Genomic DNA, 23,875 nt, shown 5'->3' on the forward strand with positions numbered 1-23,875 from the left:
CACCAGTTCCAGCGGATGCTGCTGTTTCTTTCAAGCTCTCAGATGCCGTTACAATGTAGTTTATGTAGTTTATGCCCCTCCATGCTGCTTCTGCGCCTGAATAGCCTGCACCTATGCCTACAGATGCTGAACATGCATCTATTATCCTAAGGGTATGTGATCCGCTGCTGGGACAATAGCCAACAAAATTCATGATCCATTACAGAATGGATTTGCGTCAGAGCTAGATGAATTCCCCTTTCTGGTATCAGAGGTTCTCATCACGTCTCATTTTGCTCTCTGGTGGTTTTTGGGAAGCTAAAATCATCTGGTCTAAGTTCCTGCTTCTGTCTTGCCACCATCTCTTCTCCATTTCATTAAATTACTACCCTGGATCTGTGGCTGGATATCACAGAGTTTCTACCTTGCAGAAAGTTCATTCCCATAACTGCCTTTACAGAATTAAAAAACACTCAGGCCCATCTCCATAGGTTCAGGTATAGGTTAGTAGACAAATCTAAGTCCTACTATATGTGACTAGTAGCTTACAACAAAAGTAGATTTATTCTAAGCATTTCTTCTTTCTGTCTCTGAAAGATATTTTTTTTATCTTCTATCCCTTCTTCAATTGTGCAACTTTTCAAAAAGCTATTCCTTTCAAAGGCTGCTCTGCCTCTCAAATCTCCCTCCTTCTCCAAGCTGTAATCTTCTAATATCTTCAGTTGTTTCAGGTGCCATTAACTCAAATAATATTTGGAAACACCACATTAATTAAACAAGGTATGTAGGCATGTTTACCTAGTGGAGAAATCAGGTAGAGATCTTTTCCCCATATTATTAAATGCTTTTATTAAGACAAAAGTAAAGAAAGTGCAGCTTACACTTGATTTGGAAGGTGTTTAAATCATATCAACGGGTGTGGGTTCCAAGGCCCCAGAGAAAGTTTGTTCTACTTACTCTAAGCATTTCCATATACAATTGCATAGAAACAGCAGTTACAGTCCTTGGCTGGTAAGTGATTTTAAAATATCTACATTCAAATACATTCAAAGTATTAATAGCTTTGAAAATAAGGAGAAAAATCTTAAACTCGACAATGTATTCTGTATGAGGCATTGTAATGATCATAAAATACATCTTATGAGTTCTAAGTCATCTGTATTGTTGAAGTGGTATGTGGCCCTATTTTGTACTAGGTGGAGTTTCCTGAGGGCATGTATACTTTTGTCTAGGCAGAGCTTGCATTGTGTAACTGCACTGAGAGTGAAGACATAGAAGACAGGTCATGACTCAGACTTTTAAGATCAGAAGGCACCATTATGATCATATATTTTAGCCCTCTATATGGCAAAGTCCAGAGATTTTTCACTCAGTGGTTAATACATCAAGACCAGCGGCTTTCTGGATTATTGGATATCTCTTAGACATTCAGTCTCGCTATAAAAATTTAATCTCTGAGCAAGTTAATTTCTAGGATCATTAGATCCTAGTAAGCCAGAGACAGACTGTCTTATGGGTGCTTCCATTTCGGTCCTATGCATTAAAGTATCCTTCCTCAGCACTGATTAAAGAACTGAATAAACTGTCCATACTGATTCTGTTTATATACAAACATGCACACACGCGCATACACTTGTTTCAGTATCTTGCATACTTTTGAAAAAAATCTGTTACATTTCATAGTTTTGTAAACTGCATTAGGGACACCAGAATAAAAAGATAGTATGTAAAATAAAATCTGATTCTTTTAATATTCATTTTATTTTGTGTTTTTTATGAAGAACAAATACAGAGACAATTTAGTGCAAAAAAGAGTGATCAACATTATTCAGTGATCTACCATTCAAGAGAAAAGTTTTGTCTAATAAATGTACGAACACTTGACTTCAGAAGAGTTTAGCGAGACCATATGGTTTGCTAATGGACACCAACAAAGTAGGCAGATCAACTATTTGAAGATAGCATGGGTGAATAGAATCTTCCAGACTATCTCTAAATAATCTCTAAAATAATCACTAAGAAATCTTGGATCAGTAATACCCAAGAAAGTATTTAATAGGGTAAGTCAGTACAATACAAAGCAGTAGTTTTAAACTGAAAAATATAAGGTTCAAGAGGCAGATATTAGGATCACTCTTAAATTAAGACTAGCTGAATTATGGAGCAGTATGCTACAATGGACTTATGCATACCCTACTAATGCTGACAAAAAGTACTTTGTTAATAGTCATGAAAGGAGACAGTGAGCAGTCCTGAAGAGATTACATTTGCGATTACATGACAAGGAAGGCTGACTGTGACCTTTGTTTTTGTACTAATGCTAAAAAAAGTATACTTTTCTAAGTCACAAGAGCTATTAAACTTATCTATGTGAGCATAAGAAAATACCTCCTAGCTTTTTAGAAACTACCTGATTTCACTCTATTTATAACTTTTCAGAAAACTTCTTTTCACTCCACCTACGGAACACAATTTTTTTCATTAAGATGTTCAACAAATTGTATTTAGTCTATCTTCTTCTGTAGACAGTTAAATTATCCAGACCTTATACAGTGCCTACTTGGCTGGTAATGTAAAGATTAGTAAAGATACTCCACGTTAGTAAAGATTCATAAAGATACTCTAGATAATTTTCAGCGTCTCTTAATGAGGTCTTTTAAGTCTTTTAACGTGCTTATTAGACTAGTTAATTCTTTTTCGGTTTCATTCAGTATATTACCTCATCTGGGAACATACAAAAAAGCAGCTTTTTCCTGTCCGATCTTCTTACGTAGCTGGTCAAAAGGATAGTTAGCCTTTTTGTATCTTATGGTTTATACATAAATAAAGAGCCTGCTATAATGTACCAGTTTTCTCACTAGTAACACTGGTAAGTCAAAACAATCATTGTTTAAGATTATTCTGTCAAACATCAGTTACCTTGCTGACATTTACAAGTGTATCCATTGATATGATCTTCACAGGTTGAACCATGTAGACAAGGTGATGAATTACACTCATTAACTTCTATTTCACAAAACTGTCCAGAAAATCCAGCAAGGCACCTGAAGCAAACAACATTCCAAAGTGTTATATTCTGTATATCCCACCATGTAAACTGTACTCTGTGTAGAAACCATTCATATCATGTAAGCACATTAACAAAACACAAACTCATATATACCTTCCTATTTTAAGGAGTATTTTACTGAAACTCTTCCAAGCTTCACATTGTAAACCACAGTGATCTTCTGGAGGATTTACGATGGCAAAACATGTCCACAAATTTCACTTCTGAACTATAAAATCTGGCTCACAATCACACCTAACAGTCTCAATTGCAGTTCAGTGGTTCTAGCAAGGTGACTAAATATAAATTTTTCTTAATATTCTCTTAGGAGACTGTTTACTAAAATAGAGTTTATTTAGCTAAGTAACTACAGTCTATATTTAGAAAGATACTTTTTGAAAATATTGCACAACTAAATGTTACTACAGCACAAAAAGTAATCTTCAGGAACCATGCTTGGGTTACCATTCTAGTTATCAAATATTAAGCATTTTGAAAAACATTATGTGTACTTTTTTGTTTGTAAAACCTTTGTGATCATTAATACCAAATAGTTCCTTATGATTTCAACATAAAACAACTACAGAACTGACCCAAACAGATTTGCAAGACCTCTGATGAAACCCAGAAATCTCATTCATCTCCTTGCTGAGAATGATCATGCTAAATGCTTGTATACATATGTACAGCTTTACATATATACCTTTTAATATTACCTTTGAGTAAACAGAACAGTCATGTTGCCTACTCCTCAAGGTACAACATTGTGTGAGTAAAAACATGTTATTAGAATGAAATATGTGCAATGTTTATCTTAGCTTTCCAGATCCTAAGGTAAAAGAGAAAGAGGGACCATGTATTCCATATGTGTAACACTTCTTGAAGAATAATTACAGTATGTATACGTAACCATGTTTTGTTTTATTTATGCATTGACTGTTAGAACATACTTGTTTCACTTTAGACAGAATACACTTTGGGTAACAGAAATTTGGAATCTACCAAGACAACAACAGCAAAACACACATCAACTCTGGAAGATATAGTGATGGCATAGTTCTTGGAAAATGAAGCATACACTACTATTTTGCAAATAGCTAATTATAATGTGTGAGAGAGAAGCCATGGATGAGGATTCATGAGTGATGCAAAAGCCCACCTGTATTGCACTTTGGCCACAAAACATTAAACACAGTCAATTGGCAAACATCAAACAAAGCCCAGATTCTTCCCATTTAACTTCACATGCTTAACTCTAATAACCCTAGGATTCTCCTATGCTCAGCTGAATAAGGGATGCGGAGGATGATTCTGCTCACTGAAAACATAAATCATTTTCTGTAGATTCCTTTGTCTGTTCACTGGCTACATAACCTATATATATATGTATATGTATATAAAGCAACTTCTCCCAGGTATGGGAATGAGGACCAGAAGGATGAATGCCTGTAAGATAATGGAAAGAACACTCTGTTGGCAACTAGTGGGGAAAAAAGGGCTAGAGAAAGGGACTAATGGGACAGCTTAAAACATGTTTAACTTTCATTTGACACTTTGGTATGTTTGTAGGTACTTTACTTTAAAGAAAAAAAGTGACTACAACATAAACTGGAGGAAATACACATTTTCCTGGGTCCCTCACCCGGGAAAACAGAAAGGAATTTAACAAGACCAAGGACAGGACACATTACGCTGATCAGGTGCAAGGCACGGCCAGACAAGCGTACAGACCAGCCACCTGTTTACACCCTTTCTATCCCCATATCCTTCTATTTTCCCATGTTTGTTCCTCCTCAAGTCACCTAGATCCCCCCCTTTCTCTGCCTTTGGTTCCTCCGCTAAACATCCTATTATAAGTCATGCACGATGCTCTTCCCTTGCATCCCACGATGTGGCCCATGCCCTAAGGCAGGGACCCCCCCTCCTCCAAAAGGTGCTCAGGAGAGCCGCCCCCCCATTGACTCAGCTTGCTGGGTTTCACAGCTGGAACATGGGGCTGAGGCTCTCCTGGGTCAGCCTTGGGAGGAGCTGGACAGGGGATCCCTTCTCTGAGGAGGTAATTTGGTTTCCCACCTGCCACTGCGCCTCTTTGCTCCTCTGTCCTTGTGGAAATGAGTTTTTTTACCATATAACCTAACAAGCACCTTTTAGATGGCTTTTCCATCAAGTATGACCACTATAAATCTTGTACATTGATTAACATTTAATAAAAAACAATTTATGCCTTTATAAACAAATGCATATCTATGTTTAGCAGCAAGTAACTCAGATCTTATCTAATTTAAGAAAGCCAACACAGTGTGAAAGACGAGCTTTTAAACTTACAAAGCTATCAACATAAGATCTCTAGTTAAGTACTGAAAGGCAGTGGAAAAACACTGCTCATTTTCTGTAAAAATAATGCATTCAGAGTTTAATTATGATCAGTTCATTGTAATCACAAAGATCTTTCTCTCTGCTATTATCCTTTCTAGCTTTCTTTTTTCTCTCACATAAAATGCTGAGCTCATATGGTGCAAATATGGTCTCTTATCAGTTATACCTTTATATCAATCATTATCAGGAGTGGTTATCTTAATCTGGGTATATGCCAATGCAACAGGTGAACAAAAGATTCTATTGAATTGGATGGATGTGAAACAGAAGAATGTAGCTTCAGTACTTTTAAACTGCAGTAGAGAATGGAGATAGGAATAAGCATTTGAGTAAAATGCTTAATTGGGGATTAGTGTGCTGTAGAAGACAACAGTTCATTTTCTTTTTTCAGAAAAAAATGCCAGCTAGTTACCATTAACTCTCCTATGTATCTCTAGCAAACGGTTCTTTGAAGCTTTTAACCTGAATCTGACATTAACTGCAAATTGTGATGAAATGATACTTACGAACGTTCAGTTTTACACTCTTTCCTTGCTCCCCATTAATCTCAGTTGGAAGTGAAGCTTTATCTTTAACAGCGAACGCAGGAGTTTATTAAGATGATGCTGAAGGTCACGTAGGAAGCTAATGGGTGTTTGCCCAGGTTATGACAAGCACTGTTTTTAGCACCTACATTAAGGAGCACAGTAGAAAACAGAGGAAAGAGGAAAGTTCCATGGGCATAAATGCCTCTAAGTGTCTAAACTGCACCTTAAACACATATACAGATTAGAATCTGTGGCCAGTTTCGCCATCCATCCACCAAGACCTATCTTATATCTAAATTCAGCTCCAGCCATCTAGGAAACTGGTGAGTCAAACTGATCCTGAAGTGCAAGTAGAACATCTAGGCACTTCCAAGCTGAGATTCCGAAATCAGAAGAAAATTCTATTAATCAGTATAAAGGTGTTTCTCCTTTATGCTTGCCCTTTCGGCTACTGGCTGATAAGAGCAGACAAGAGGCAGCAAGAATATTAATAGAACAACAAGGCCCGGGCTGGAAACACGGTAGGATGATACAGGCTGGACAAAGCTCCAAGCACAGACAAGCCAGTGGTTCTGGAACACAGAAGAGTTATCCTAGAAACAGAAAAGGGAAGTAAAATTAAAAAAAAAAATAAAGCAATGGTTTTAAAAGCATATTTTAGGGATGAAAGGAAAAAGTTATCAACAAACAGAAAGAACAGAAGGGTCAGGCCCTGTCCTTTGGGCAGTGAGGCTTCCATGGCACTGCTCATCTGGAGGTAGGAAGAGCTAGTGCTCTGATGAGACTACATCTGGACTGTTGCTATTTTAATGCCCCTTCTATCTAAAAGTCAAAAAAGCAACTGCTCTGGGACTGTCTGTGCTTGTGGAAGACCACCTTCTTCATCCTCAAAGTCAGTCTCCAGTCTTCCCAGTAGCTACTGCTAGTCCAACTGAGGCTTCACCTTCATTGCATGTGCCCCTACACATGGGGGTGCTGGAAGTAAGTGATGAAGCAGCGGTGCCGCCTGGCCTATCCTTCTGGAGAAGCCATGCTTTTATCATGGTTGAGTTTTCCAATTTGGCTTCAAGAGTGATGTTCAGTTTGAGAAATTCATTAGTTATCAGCACACGATTCTAAAAGGTTTTCTTTGCACACCTGTCCTCCCCCATGGTGCTGAGATAATTGAGGATATCCCATATAGAGGTGCAATGCTAGACCTTGTACTAACGAACAAAGAAAGTCTAGTTGGAGATGTGAAGGTTGGGGGCAGCCTTGGCTGCAGTGACCAGGAGATGGTGGAGTTCAGGATCCTACGAGGAGGGAGCAGGGCAATGAGTAGGATTGCAACGCTGGACTTCAGGAGAGCTAACTTGGGCCTCTTCAGGGACCTACTTAGGGGAATCTCATGGGGTAGGGCCCTGGAAGGAAGAGGGGTCCAGGAGAGCTGGTTGATATTCAAGCATCACCTCCTCCAGGCTCAAGAGCCGTGCATCCCTCTGAGGAAGAAGTCCAGCAAAGCGGGCAGGAGACCTGCCTGGATGAGCAAGGAACTCCTGGCCAAACTCCAGCAGAAGAAGGAAGTCTACAGAATGTGGAAAAGGGGACAGGCCACTTGGGAGGAATACAGGGACGTTGTCAGAGTGTGCAGGGATGCGACAAGGAAGGCTAAGGCCCCTTTGGAATTAAATCTGGCAAGAGATGTCAAGGACAACAAGAAGGCCTTCTTCAAATACATCAATAGCAAGAGGAAGACTAGGGAAAACGTGGGCCCGCTGCTAAATGGGGCGGGTGCCCTGGTGACAAAGGATACAGAGAAGGCAGAGTTATTGAATGCTGCCTTTGCTTCAGTCTTCACTGCTAAGGCCAGCCCCCAGGAATTCCAGACCTTGGAGACAAGAGAGGAAGTCTGGAGAAAGGAAGGCCCTCCCTTGGTGGAGGAGGATCGGGTTAGAGACCTTTTATCCAAACTTGACATCCACAAATCCATGGGCCCCGATGGGATGCACCCCCGAGTGCTGAGGGAGCTGGCGGATGTTATCGCTAGGCCACTCTCCATCATCTTGGAAAGGTCCTGGAGAACAGGAGAGGTGCCTGAGGACTGGAAGAAAGCCAGTGTCACGCCAGGCTTCAAAAAGGGCAAGAAGGAGGAGCCAGGAAACTCCAGGCCTGTCAGCCTCACCTCCATCTCTGGAAAGGTGCTGGAACAGCTCATCCTGGAGGTCATCACTCAGCAGGTGGAGGACAAGAAAGTGATCAGGAGTAGTCAGCATGGATTCACCAAAGGGACATCATGCTTGACCAATGTGATAGCCCTCTCTGATGGAATGAGTGGCTGGGTAGATGAGGGCAGAGCAGTGGATGTTGTCTCCCTGGACTTCAGCAAGGCTTTTGATGCTGTCTCTCATCACACATCCTCCTAGGTAAGCTCAGGAAGTGTGGGTGGGATGAGTGGACAGTGAGGTGGATGGAGAACTGGCTGGCTGGCCGAGCTCAGAGGGTTGTGGTGAATGGCGCAGAGTCAAGTTGGAGGCCTGTGGCTAGTGGTGTCCCCCAGGGGTCAGTCCTGGGTCCAGTCTTGTTCAATATATTCATCAATGACCTGGAGGAAGGCACAGAGTGCCCCCTCAGCAAGTTTGCTGATGATACTAAACTGGGGGGAGAGGCTAACACACCAGAAGGCTGTGCTGCCATTCAGAGGGACCTGGACAGGCTGGAGAGTTGGGCGGAGAGGAACCTCATGAAGTTCAACAAAGGCAAGTGCAAGGTCCTGCACCTAGGCAGGAATAATCCCATGCACCAGTACAGGCTGGGGGTTGACCTGTTGGAAAGTAGCTCTGCCGAGAAGGACCTGGGAGTGCCGGTGGACATCAAGTTAAACATGAGCCAGCAGTGTACCCTTGTGGCCAAGAAGGCCAATGGGATCCTGGGGTGCATGAGGCAGAGTGTTGCCAGCAGGTGGAGGGAGGTGATCCTGCCCCTCTCCTCAGCCCTGGGGAGGCCTCCCCTGGAGTACTGTGTCCAGTTCTGGGCTCCCCAGTCCAAGAGAGACATGGCACTCCTGGAGAGAGTCCAGCGGAGGGCTACCAAGATGATTAGAGGGCTGGAGCACCTCTCCTATGAAGAAAGACTGCAAGAGCTGGGCCTGTTCAGCCTGGAGAAGAGAAGATTGAGAGGCGATCTCATCAACGTGTACAAGTATCTGAAGGGGGAGTGTCAAGAGGATGAGGCCAGCCTCTTCTCCGTGGTGCCCAGCAACAGGACAAGAGGCAATGGGCAGAAACTGAACCACAGGAAGTTCCATCTGAACCTGAGAAAAAACTTCTTCACTGTGGGGGTGCCAGAGCATTGGAACAGGTTGCCCAGAGAGGTGGTGGAGTCTCCTTCGCTGGAGATATTCAAAACCCGTCTGGATGTGATCCTGGGCAATATGCTCTAGGTGACCCTGCTTGAGCAGGGAGGTTGGACTAGATGATCTCCAGAGGTCCCTTCCAACCTAAACGATTCTGTGATTCTGTGATATCATAGTCCTGCTTTGCTTTGATAACACTTAAGAGCTTGTTTTTATTCATACAACTACTTAGGAAAGAAAATTTAAAGGTTTGTATCTGCATTTGATGTAACAAGTGGCTGCAGATGTTTGAGATGATTCAGTCACTGAAAAGCAGTTCACTCTGCTGACTGGATTCTGAATAGCAGGGTATGTCGGGAAGATGTCTGTTGTCAGAGCCAGCATTCCAGCTTTATTAAGGTGATTTACACTATAGTTTCCATTATGATTCACTATGCATTGATAGAAGCTGCTCTTCATTCTTGCCTCACAGGCGATGTTTATTGGTCTTTGTGATGCTTTGATTCAGCAAGAGTAGAGGGAACAGTTATGCGCCGAAGGCCTTTTTTGCTACTAGCAACCAGGACATTTAAACTGAGTGAGTGAGGCATTACAGAGGATCAGGGAACAAGTACAAAGTGGGAGGGAGAATAGGCCTGTAAGGGACATGGTATAAAAGCAATTTGCAGGCTTGAAGCTGGCATAGCTACACAGTTCCACCTAAAAGAAAGCTGACTCATTCAGGATGAGGGCTTAGCTGTCTAAGGTGCTGCCCATTAATAAAAAAAGCATTGACCTTTTTGCCTAGGAAAGCTGTATTGAGACAGAAAGACAGCTGAGTTATTAGCTGCTGTCTACATGCACTTGGCCGACCTATTTAGGAAAGATGAATCAGGCCCTAAGAAACATTCACAGATGTTAGTAATATTAAAACACAATTTACGCATTCACTACTATAATGCTGATAGATTTACAGTACTACATGAAACTGTAATATTATTATTATTTTATCTATCAAAGGTCAGGTTGAATGCCATCTACCTGATTTAGGAAGCCTTGTCTTATAGCCACCCCGAGGCTGGCTACACAGTGGATCAGAACTGGGATCATTATTAGTAATAAACGTTCTTGCTTTACATATAATTTTTGATAGACTAATGCAGCAGCTATTACACCTATGAGATTGATCTCAGGTCTCTATTCCTGCTATTCATTCTGTCAAACAATATAATGAACACAGCAAGTATAATATGGAAAGTGACCAAATAAACCACTATTGTTGACATCTTAAATATCTTTTTAAGTTAAGAACACAGTGATTTACTGTGAGATAATAAACAACTTTAAAAAATTTTGGAAACTTTCTAAAATTCACTGACTCTTCTAAGCAAAATCAGATCATTCTAATTTACACTAAACAATGGATAACTCTATCGTATGCACGAATGGCTTGCAGAGGGGAAAAAAAAAGAAAAGATGTTCATAACTATGCCATGGAGGACAAAACTGGCAAAACAGACACGGTCTTTACCTTCACTTGTGACAATCATACTACCAATTTCCGTAGCATGAGTCTCTCATTTGAAGTAACTATACTTGGAAATAAGGCCTACAGTTCAGTACATAGACTGTCATTTATCAAGCCTGGTAATCTGATGGTAGTGCTTGAACTCAGTCAAATTGAATTAGAAGAGACACCGTGCTGCCATAACTCAGCTGGCTAAGCTCTCATCAGGAACAAACTCTTGAAATAACTGACAGGAAAAAATACATCATGTATCAGTATGATCACTTCATCCATGTTTTAAAGCAAAAGCAAGACCTTCATCCACACAAATAGAGAAGACTGATAAAAGTTGTTACTGACCATGTCAAAAGTATTGCTTTTTAGCATCTATTTTGATCGCCTGTACAAGCCAAAGTTATCATAAAAATAAGAAATTCTAATTTGTGATAAAAGGATAATTTATATTATTATAACTAACGAACATTTTGCATTGAGCGCAACTGTAACCTGGACATCTTGAGACACCTGCCATCTTGATTTCACAGGACTGGTGAACTTTCCCTTCTCCTAGAAGCAAAAGCAACCGCTTGAGGTTGTCTTTGAACATCTACTTCCCAGGGGTCTTTTTTGAGGCATTAAGGCATTAAGCTTAATGGATCCATAAAAGGACCTGTGGCACAGATCCCAATGAGCCAATGAGCCTATTCAGTCAAATAAGTAACCTCCTTATGCTTCATTGCCTCCCAATGCTATCATTCATATGCGCCCTTATATTTTTTATCTGCTGTGTTATCTCTCTTAGTCCATTTTTATCCTTTCCCTTTCACCAAAGTACTGTTAAGCTACTTCCTAATCATTACCATGCCTAAGCTCATTCCCTCCCTTTTTTGATAAGAAACAAATCCTAAACATCGGATTCCTGTTCTATTTAAATATACCTAAAGATACATTTCAACAAGCTGAATGAAGATGCAGGAAACTATCAGCACTTCAATCAATTTGATTCGCCGCTATCCACCTATCATTGCTTCCTTTGAGGAGCACTATTTTAAGACGTTAAGAATGTGGGAAGAAACTGCATCCTTCTAGATTTTGGGGCTACTTCCATAAAATTAACTCACAGTGGTGGTTAGATAACCATATGTATTGGATATAGCCTTATCCACTGGAGAATCTCAAAGCATATTACAGCTGTCTGTGTCTATACACAGAATTCAGAAGCAATTCTGAGATCCTGAGTCGGGGGCGAACATCACAGACACAGTTCTGCCACATCACACAGCCATTTCAAGACAAATCCAGGGCAAGTTTTGCCTTCCTCCTGTCCCCTCTCTCTGGTCTCCATGAAAAGGAAACCTTTGTTCCTGTAAGGGCCAAAGTGGAGTTAAAACATACCTCATCTTGTGAGAGGGCATCTGGAACACTAAGTCCAGTTTTAAGCTCCCCAGTACAAGACAGACACCGACATACTGCAGCAGGTTCAGTAGAGGGCTGACAACATGCTTAAGGAGCTGTAGCACATGATATACAAGCAGAAGCTGAGAGGACTGGCTTTGTCCAGCTCTGTCCAAGAGAACATTCAAACTGTATATAGGGAAAACGCTGTTTACCGTGAGGGTCATTAGACACTGGAACAGTTTACATAGACAGGCCATGGAGCCTTCATCATTGGAGACATTCACAGCTCAATAGGACGTGGCCTTGAGTGACCTGTTCTGACTGGACCTGCTTTGAGCATGGGACCGGACTAGATGAGCTCCAGAGGTCTCGTCCAGTCTACACAATTCTGTGATTCTATGCTCTGAATGATACCAGGTATCCAGCAGTGGGATACTCCTTCAACTGGACTTGTCTTGCGTTACAGCTAGAAACACAAGAAGTCTTGAGATATGAGACAGTGTGTTTTCCATAGTATGGATGGTTCGGCTGTGATTCAGCAAAACCAAAGGCCAGACATTCTAGTCTTCAATCTTCCCACTAGTCTTTATTTCTTTTCTTCTGGTAGATATATATAGGAATATATATATTCCTAGTGTACTACAGAACATCATAAAAGAAAACTACAGATTCTGGCAACAGTAATGCAATCTTTAAAACAGCTACTAGACTAGTAACAAAATAAATAATAAGGTAGAAACACCCATTTCCTGAAAAGAAATTCACAGAACTTACACTGGGAGAATGGAAGTGGTTTTTTTTTTTTTTTTTTTTCCATTAGCCTGGACAGATCTAACCTGAGAACATCAATGTTTCCACATAAAGCAACAATATTTTTTGAGATGAAAAGTAGAAAAGCAGCGGACGAATCTATTAATGAACTAGAACACAGCTGAGGACAGATCTGTTTGAAAGTCTCTTTATTTTCTGAGTTGCTCACACTCCAGTATAAACTCTGCTGTCTACAGTCGCTTGTAAGTGATTTTATTAATGATTAAAAGGCTAATTGTAAAGAAATCTGAAACATCCCCACAATTGTACTGCTCCTGAAAATTACACTAAACACGGAGGGAAGTTATCTAACTTGTTCATTACATAAAAAGCACAAAAAGCATCAAAAGCATTCTTTACAAAAAATCTTGCAGTTATTTAAACAAATAAAAAATATCTAACCACTTCTACACAAATAATAAATTCCATACTTATATCAATATTGGAATGATTCTCAGCAGAGAAGGAACAAGGGAACTTCACAGAATAGCTCAATTATTTTTCGCAGAAGGGGAGCTATTCAAGACTCAGCAGAAGTCTGCAATTACAATTTTGGGGTTGCTAAAATATTCCTATTTTTGCTGGCACATTTTCATACAAAGAATGAGTAAACCCAAAAGATACTTCAACTTCTAGTTGAAGTTTTCAGTAAAAGATTTCCTGTGTAAAACTCTAGTAAGAATGCAGCAGTGATAAGTGTTATCAAATAAAGTTTTAATTAGTGCTACATTTCTACATTCTAAAGGGTATTGGCACACATCAGATTTCAACTATACCGAATACTACATTTAAAACACTTGCAAAGGGATCAATTCATGGTTTACAAAAAGACTTAAATGAAGGATTTTGATCTGTGATAATTATAGCTACCGTCATAGTAAAATTTCTTCTATGTGAGTAAACTTTCAGCCTCAGAGAAAATGTGCAAGAACTCAAATGTCAACCAAACTTTTCCCTACAACTCTAATTCATATCCTGTTGTTACTCACCATTCTTTGAATCTATTTTTCATCTGTACCCTTTTCCTCCTCTCTCCCCCTCTTTCTTCATCTATATCTTGTGACATTTTACAGCTTATGAATAATTTGTGTATCTGTCAGATACAAGATTCAGAAAAAAACACGGTTCCTACAACACAGAAGTTTATTAGATTTATCTGGAGCAAAGATTAACGGCAACTGTGCTCAATAAAGAGCATTTATGCTGTAACCTTTACCTATCAATTTGACTCATTCAGCCTAGTAAAATCAACGAACTTCATGGATATATTTGTGTAGGACATCTGTTTTTCTTCATGTGTGTTAATCTTGATGAGTAGGGTAACGTTTAGCAAATATTTCTCTGTTAGGTAATTAGGACTTTGGACAGAATAATAGATCAACGTGAAAAGCACCTCTCTTGAGCAACTGTCTTGGGTAAAATAGTCTTGTAAAAGTGCAATATCTTTTGACATTACTCATGATTTTTTCTTTTTCGAATCTGCATTTTCTGTCCAAAATAAATCTAGTTAACTGCTCTACTGTAACAAGTCTGCTCTGTCACTGCAAATTTATACTGGGATGGCTATGCATTATTAACAAGCTATGAAAAGTCACTGGCTAAATGTCATGGAATCTGAGATATAGCAGCACCTTGGGATTCATATAGCAAACAGTTTAGTTTTAATCATCTTGGACCACAAGGTGCCTTGACATTTGAGAGGCAACTTTTTCCTTTTAAACTTCCACTGGAATCAGACCTCTATTATCTCAGCCATAATTCTCAACTTCAACTGTGATAGAACATTTTACCTTTTAAATTAAAAATGTGAAAAATCGATCAAACATGGACTTTATCATTCATTTAATCAATGCTCACATGCCAGCTTGGAAAGAGAAAAGAAGAGCAAGGGAAACTAGATAATTCTAGCATCTTCAGGACTATTAGAGATGTTTCCTGTAAAATGCATGACCCTTGCCTTAGTACTACTGCAGCATGACCTTCCTGAGCAGTACAAACACAACAAACTTCTGCAGAATTTTTTTTTATTTTAGAGAAAAAATTGAGGAAGGAGACTGATTAATTTTACATATATGTATATATTTCAACATATTTTCTTAAAGGTTTCAACATTTTTGGGGAACATCCATTTATGCTGCCAAATCAATTTGCAATTATAATCATACTTCACTCTCTAGCAGCCAACATTTTAGAACATAAGCTCCAATTTACTGGAAGCCAATGTATCATTTTGGCCTCTTCAAGTAACATAATTCACAGACAAAATAAAAGAGACAAGCACTGTTTTATTGTATCAAAATGATTATTACCCAAGTATATAGAAGTAGAAGAGCAAGTTAAAATCCTAACCCTACCATCATGACTTTGAGAAAATGAAATCTATTTCATTTGTAAGTTATGGGGAGATGTTTCAAGTTTTGAATTTTGAGGGGTTTTTTCTTTCTTTCAAACTTTACTGCCCTAATTTGCATGTGTTTTTTTTTCTTATTTTATATATCTGCCTACTCATTAATCATCCATACTGCTTTAATATATACATCAAAAAAAAGTTGTCTCATTTAATGAATGTATGCAAGTAGTGTCATAAGGTTACCTGATGGTGTAGTACTATAACTCAAATAGCTCCTCTCAGTCTGCTACACAGAACTCAAACCTCCTTTCTTCCCCAGACTACTTTTCCACTTCCCATAAAATACATAAAAAGGCAATTAATTTCCCCTTACTATTTCTTTTGGTTCTTTCCATAATTCCTGCTTTATTAGATAAGTAACACTCAACTGCTATTCTTGATACCCATAAATAAAATAAACTGAATATAATATTATAAATTGCCACAGATGTGAAATAATGATATTCCATTAAAGAAGGGAGTAATATAGAGTTTTACTCAGAAAACTTATTCTGATGTTGATTCTAAAATTGTAATCATTATTATTAAATCATCCTCTTAAGTAAAAGGTGATGAAATATAATCCTAAAGTAAATCACTGGAAGAAAGCCAAGAGTGGCATATTGTATAAAGTTGACATTTAGGAAAAAGAAAACCTTAGGCTTCTGCCATTTTTCGTTTTACCAGCTGAACAACTACAGTGAAAGGATGCCGGTAGCTTTCTCAGCAGCTTACCAATTAGAAGTGCACTGTCAAGTACTTATTGCTGTTACTTGCTTCATTTCCTTTACTGTCTCTCTTTACAAAGTTTTAGAAATTTGAAAATAGAATTTTATCCATTAATGAGATTACCTTGACATTGGAGTGGTATGTTCCTGCAGTATATTCTTAACGCACTGTGTTTATTTATATTTTGTATCTGTCCTAGAACAGTCACAATCATAGGCAATCTACAAGCTATATGCTCTTCCAGAGATTTCTATATAACCACCACAATTCTCAAGTTACTGCCCGATCTTAAGATTTAATTCTATTTACAGAGGTTGAGGCAGAGGCCAAGCTACCCTATAGCTTGCTGGAATCTTGCTACAGGACCCATCTCAGAAAACAGTAATATAACCCAAATTTCTTCACAAACTAATCTGTACTGAAAGCATACTCTGCATTAAAAAGGAGACTTTATGATGACACAATGAAAAATAGCATCCTCTGGTGACAATGTTTTTTTTTTTTTTTTCGTTCGGTTGTTTCCATTCCTCATAATGCCCTACCTGATGTTAGTAGAAATGGTGAAGGAAATCTGTATGAAACTTTAGTACTTTATACTCCTGCCCATAAACACAGCATCACAGCAAATCTAAGGCACTGTTGTAGAGAAATTTAGTAGCTGAGATCAACTGATGCTGTTTTGGTGTGCTCTCCCCATAATATTGCTTCTCTTACATCCTTTGACCATCCATTACTATAATAACACTTCTATTCAAATAAAGTTATTGATAGTGGGTTTCTTTATAGCATTCTGATTTCCCTGTTCAGGTTACTGAAATATTTGGTACGTTTCTTTTTTGAACATGAGACTAATACAGTTATGGGGATATTATTGTGAACCTGATTGATAGAGAAGCTCAGAGGGGAAGGTTTTATGTTTATCTAATAATGACCAAATCCCACTGACAAATACCTCATTTCTTTGGAAATAACTTCTATAGCCAAATCCCTTCTGCTCAGAAACCTTTTCTCCAGATCTGTCATTATTCTAAGCTTTGTATCATGAATTTCAAACAACTTTCATAGTGAACTCTACCAAGGCCTTCAAGTAACAACAGAAATCTGGGAGTTGGACAAGTTACATAATGTTTCCATCTTGTAGGAGACCAGCCCCTGCATGGTTCACCAGCTGCAGCTTTTGAACTTTTATCATATTAAGTTTAGAGGCAGTAATTCCCTACTAAAAGCTAAAAAACATGGGTATCACATCAACATGAACTTTTTGCTGTCTAGTCATCTGTTTGAAGGTTGTGGATGCTGGTGATGATGCAGCAGATGACCCAACCAACCTGTGTGCTATACAACAACCTTTTTTAACATGCTATCACTCTGAGATTCTGAAAAACTGATGTGAAGAAAACTCCTCTTTAAAACAATTTCCTCACGTGTGTGTGTGTGAATCCTTAGCTATTTCTGGGATCCTATGTTGGATCGTCATAGATCTTTCCTCTTACTATGGTTTCACTGGTGGATTAAACTGATTCTCAGTAAGGCCCAGGACTCTGAGTTCAAAGTTGTATGAGTCAGCTGTCTTACTGTCACTAACATTACTGAAAATTGCTTCTCCCACTATACTTGAGTGCACATTTCTGTGGGGAGAATTTGAGAAAGCAGCCAGCAGGAAACTTACAGAAGTCTTGCTGCCAAAGAGCTTTTCTTAGGTTATTTTCTCCAAAAGCTCTCCCTTCCCAAGAGTGATACTGTGATTGTTAACTTTAGAACATGGACAATGAAGCATTCCACAAGCTACAGGTCTAGCATATGACATCTTTCTTTCTTTCTTTCCCCTCCCTCCACTGAATTCTCTTTTGACATACTGCCAAGAATGGAGCAAGTGTATTTACCTCTGAAGTAAAATTTTTCTTGGAATGAAGTAAAAATAAATTATAGCTCTCCACAGTTGTCAGGAAATGTTCCTTCTATTTTAAAGAATGAGTGTGAATCAAAAAGAAGTGTAGTAATAACACACTTGAATGTATATTTTATTTGAGAGAGCTTTCTTCTATCTATTCATCTGCAGTTATGTTCCCGTTACTTTAGCATCAGAGTGCCTTCTAGATATTTATAGCAGAAATAACAAGAATAATCTTCTGCCTTTCTGCTTTACTTCTTAGTTTATGAGAGAAGTAGTTCAATGATTATTTTAGAGTTGTATGAAAATTTTAACAGAGAGAAATGAAGTTGAAAAGAGGAGTCACATACAGAGTCCAAGAGATCTAGGTTCAATGTTCTGATTCTTATATTCAGGAGCTTCTTCATACTGATCATCAGTTTCTATAGAACGTAGCTATGAAAAGCTAAAATGAAACTGAAAAGGGTAATCAATAGTGCCAATCTCTTGGAGAACTGATTTAGACCAGAAGCTACAAAGCCTAAGGTTGTGACCTCATCTATATGTTCATTTTTAACAGCCCCAAAATTTCCCTACCAATCAGAATTTATCATATACTTACAGAATCTCTGATTGGTTTAAAGACATCAGATGTATACTGTTGGTTTTCGCCCCACTTCTACTACATATTATTGCCTTCTCCGATAAGACTTATGTTCACAGGGATAAATATAAGAAGGAATGAACTGATACATCAACACTTGGCGGGCAATGAAAGAAACAGAAGCTTACTCTTAGTCCTCTAAGAAGACAGAAAAGGCAACCTGTCAGCATACCATGTTAGTCTAGTACAAAGCACCTTTCTTCCCAAGAAGAGGAATATTGCATGTAACGCAATGTGGTTTAGATGAGATTGGAGCTGGAAGCTCTACAAATTTTTAGCTTTCTACTGTGCTTGAATAAGAGTTAGTAAAATGAAGAAGTTATTACCTCTATAGAAAAGAAAGACAATACTATGGTAGGGTAGTAAAGATCACATGTAGAGCTTTATTTCTGACTATACTAATAGAAGTGCAGTATGGGTTAAATATAACTTTTTTTTTTTTACTATTCAGGACACAAAAATTGCTTAAGATATTGTCTGCATTTGTATTTAAAAAGTATGTTGCCAGCAAAAGTCTTTGCTCTCACAGAATGCCTCCGGACCACCACAACATAAATACTAAACATAATTTGTTAACACAAAGTTCCTCCTAAGGTCGGTATCACATTATCATTAGTGTTCTTGTAGTAAAATAAACTTCCACAAACCATTTGTATACATGCCTTTAATTTCCCTAAGACAAAAAACAGATCTTACTGCCAGTAAAATCTTCCACTGTGGTTAACGTGGACATTCTTATTCCGTGATAAATTACATACTTGTTAAATCACAGTTGGTGGCGTGTGACAGTGTTATAAGGAAGGTCAAACTGTGGAAGCTCAGGCTAAATGACTTCAGTAAAATACTGGAATGGCTAAGCCCTGATGAAAGTGTGTTAGAGTTAATGCAGTCCTATCTTTATTTTATTAATCTACCCAACTGGAAACTAGAAGCAGTTCTTCACACACCTGTAGTGGGCGGCTGAATTAACGGAGGGCTTGAGGGGTGGGAGAGTTCTTGCAAAACTGATGAAAAGTCAACATTCAGCTGTTTGCTGAGATAATCCAGATTTGCACTCAAATTTCGTATACAGAAAAGCTATCACTAGCTTTTCAATCTCTGCTCAAACAGAAGTCTTCCTGGGCATTTTACTAATTGTTCTTGTATTGAAAAGGATATGTAAAGGCAGGTCATTAGTAAACTGTCATAACGCCAGTCTTGTCATTTTTCGGTGCTATTATATCCATTTTACAGATTTGTACTCCGAAGCCTAGAGAGACTGCTAACTTGCTTCAAGCCATGCGCTGACGGACAATCATGGATACAACAAAAAAGATTAATATCAAAAACAAGTTTTTTGTTCTCCATTGATTTGCCCAGTTTCTTTGGTTCAAACCAACTGCTTCTGTGATTCTGTGCTCAGGAGCATGCATACGGAAATGGAAGTCTTGCTTCTGAACAAGTAAGTGGAATAATAGTGAAGCTCCATCTTCCTCTGAAAGCTTATATTTCTGAATATTTAATTTACGATTAAAAATAATTTTTCCTAAGCAACATTGATAACATTTATCATTCTTACCAGGTTAGTGCAAATGACATCATAACTTCTACTGCATTGCAAACTTCATTCTTTTCCATTACTGTTACATACTATGCTCAATTTCTCACACTCTCGATTAGCAGTCTCTGTTTATGTGATATTTCCCCTACTCTTTTCTATGCTGTCATAAAATCTTTACTCTATAAAAGACTCTGGATTAGTCTTTTAAGCATCTTTTCTTTTGCAGATAAAGTCTCTTTCTGAATAATGACTTCCGTCAGCTTCAAACATCTGAAATAGAGCTCATATATCTTCACAGAAGATTTATTCTGAGCTTGCTTGAGAGAACCTTCCATAATAAAGAAGAGATTCTCAAAGTATTGAGTTACCCATGTTAAATTACTTTTACAAAGGGTTTTTTTTTTTTCTTTTGGGGTGACGATTTTTATCGTTTTTTCAGCTTTATTCTGTCTTGCAGATTTAAGTGGGGTGCTTTGGCTTTTGCCAAATCAACAAACAAGAAAAATAGAAGTTCTAAGTTTTCTCTTCAACACTGAGACTGAATTTCCAATAGTTCTGATCATAAATAGCTCTCACTGGTTTCAACTGAAATTGTAGAGTCTTTTGAATTTCTTAAAAATCAGATCTCAGCACAGCAAGGCAAATTTTAACTAATTAATGCTTCACATAAAACACTCCAAACTTCCTGGCTTTCCTCCTAAAAAAAAAAAAAACATTAAAATAATACTGCTGTTACTACTATGTGCGCCTAATATTAAACTCCTACATTTTAAAATTTGTCTTCTATTGTGCGCTTAAAATCCCCTTCTCTTCAAAAGTAGAAAATATCCTAAATCCTTTTGACACAAAGAGTAATTCTGATTTCACAGATGCTTGTCTCTTGAAAATGAGCAGTTTGTTACTCTTGAATATGGAAAATGGACAAATTGTCATGAGAGCTGAGATTAGTTGAACACACTTACAGCTCTAGGTATCAGCCTCTCTGGAAAATTCATTGCTTTCCTGTCACCCCCACAAATGGAAGAAGCGTTATTTCCTGAATAGAAAACTTCTAAGTATCACTTAAATTGTTCAGTTTAGCAGCACAATGAACTCTCATGGGACTCGCTCTCCTCAGAATTCTCCTTTTAGACTCCTTGAGGCCTTATTGACATAGTGGTAGACCCCATTAAATAATAATAAAATAACAAGGCTTGCCTTTCAAAGACACAGCTAAGATTTTGCTTGGACTGGGATAGAACCCGCAGTATCTCCTGATGCATTTTTTGTGCAGGTTTAAACCTGGACCTGTCACCCCCTCCCCAGAGGGGCCCGGCCCAGAGCTGGAGCTGGAATTGGAGTTGGGACTGGGGCTGGAGCTGGAGCTGGGGCTGGGCAGGCAGCAGGCCCTGGGCCCCGGCGCGGGCGCTTAAACGAAGCAAATCCAGCTCAGGCCACAGCAAGCTCAGACAAATCCTGAGCCCCTGCGCTGCCGGGTCAATACAGAGCCGATGGCTTTCTACTAGCAATGGCAGAAATCACGTTTACTGGAGCACAGCAGGTGTTAAGTGCAGTTTTACATTCACTTGTGAATCGGAGACATTCTGATAAGGTAGGAAATACAAGGGAGGACCTCTGGGAGGTAAGGCTGATAAGGAGCCCAATAAAATCTACAAGTTACGCCTAAAAGATGGGAGAGGAGTTGCATGCAATAGCAATGTTTTGAAGGGGCAGGAGAGGATTAATGTCAAAGATGCTGCAATGTGATAGGTTAATCTGGATAGGACATTATGTCTACTAGTAAATTTTACAAATACAGTTTATGATTTAGCACTCTCTGATACCTTCCTTATGATAATGTCATTTGGGGATGGGGGAGGAATCCACCTCTTAGCTTAAACTTAGAACAGGAAATGATCTCTTTGCAGCGACTGTAATTGGTAACTTAGCACAAATTGTCATCAGTATTTGTAAGATACCAAATGATACCAGGAAGGCATGAGAAGTTTTTCCTTTTCATATGCAATAGGTATGCTTGCCTTGGAGGTCCAATTTCCTGTGCTAAAGAAAAGACGTGAAGTCATGATAAATACAGTCACATTTCGAATTCAGTCTCACTTAGAAGGTGTGACTGCTAATTTCTGTTAAAAGTTTGTCTTTAATACCTATTTTAGGCTTCTACTTTTTACCCATTGCTATAGTGTCTGTGCATGTTTTATGGAAAGTACATATTAATAACAAAGTCTAGTGAACTTCTGTCACTATTATACAGGATCTTGCAATGATAAAACAATGTATTCTGTAATTTCACACTATAAAGAGAAAATCAACTAACATTCTAGTCAGAGTACGGAGTTCTTATTTTAAAACAGGTTTTTATTCTATCCCCTATTAAATCTATAAAATCTTCCCAGGTTAGCATGTAGTACTGTTTTACGTTATTCTTATTCCAAAGGCATCTTGAATAAAGCAATAAATACGTGTTAAAAATAGCCCGGTACTATGTTTGCACTCAAATGGTTCTTCACAATGTCCCCCCTTAATTTTTACACTACTTTCTTTTATTCTGTCAAAATTGTTTTCAGCTCTCCAAGAATTATTATTAGCCTTGTCCAGGCTTTCTAAGAGGTGCTCCAGCTTCTCCTGTGGGAATGCTGTTTTTGAAGTGTTTTAACTACATTAATGGCAGCTAAGTATGTGCCCTGATCAATCAATCGACTTGATGGTGTTCTTCACTACTATTACTAAGCAGAGCTATACGTTCTCCTAAAATGTCCGCCCTGCAGAAATTGCTGTGGATGCTGGTAAGCTGGGTAGATTGTAGTATTGTCCGATAATGATTTGGGGGAACATAAAGTATCAGTTTAGAAATCACATGAGTTGTTCCTAACCCTTAGAAGTATTTTTTATATGTCACAGTTTCTCATTATTAAGGTAGTTCACCTATCTCTCCTGCACTGCCACCAAGGGAAAACATTTTCTAACACATTCTACACCTTGCAGCTCCTTTTTGCAGTTCTTTGTTAGGTCAGCATTTATTACATACGATGCCTCTCATGTATGTTGCATTCTTGGTTTTTTGTTACTACTAACGCCAGTATTACCCAGCCCCGAAGGTGTCATTCCTTTAACGCCTGGTAGTCAGTCAGTGGTGATTTGTTTATAGCGTCGATCTGTCATTCTGTATTTATATTTTTCAAGGCCTCTGTTGTTAACCCAGTGTTTAAATTCTGCAATATCACATCTTTTATTCCGTGTATAATGAACTACTCTAGTGTGTGACACTAGAATAGTACCCATTATCACTATCCATTTCTTAATAAACTATTGCAGAATTCCTATAGTATGAGGCATAACACCAAACAATTGTACAAAGATAAGTAAAACTCAAACAAATCAGATTAAGTCTGGTACAGCTAAAAAGCTAAAACAATGCGCCAGGCAAGCTTAAGACAAGACCAAACAGATCATGCCTGGGAGGCCCCAATCCAGAGGCTTTCCAGTGATACTGCAAACACTGTGGTCTCTTCTTCAACAATACCGTATCTATTGAGCAGAATGGCTATGAAAGTGAGACACAGGTGACGTGTTGTGTTGGCAGTACTTGTAAAACTGACAATATATTCTCTGATGGAGCTTGTTCACTTGGTTTCAAACCATCCAAAGTCAAAATGACTAGCACTGAGAATCAACTGAGATAACCCTCTGAAATTATCCCCTGGGATTCTAATAATAAGCTAAGTGGAGG

General features: G+C 38.6%; 1 protein-coding gene across 1 annotated transcript in view; it reads right to left on the minus strand.

The window, feature by feature from the left end:
- EYS (eyes shut homolog) overlaps window positions 1–23,875 on the minus strand; it is a 1,042,686-nt gene that overhangs the window by 423,195 nt on the left and 595,616 nt on the right. The window contains exon 31 of the mRNA XM_068937477.1: window positions 2,899–3,023. Within this exon, the coding sequence (XP_068793578.1) occupies window positions 2,899–3,023 (125 nt within the window). The remainder of the gene's footprint in view (window positions 1–2,898; window positions 3,024–23,875) is intronic.

Source organism: Struthio camelus, chromosome 3 (genome assembly GCF_040807025.1).
Source record: "Struthio camelus isolate bStrCam1 chromosome 3, bStrCam1.hap1, whole genome shotgun sequence".
Lineage (NCBI taxonomy): Eukaryota > Metazoa > Chordata > Aves > Struthioniformes > Struthionidae > Struthio > Struthio camelus.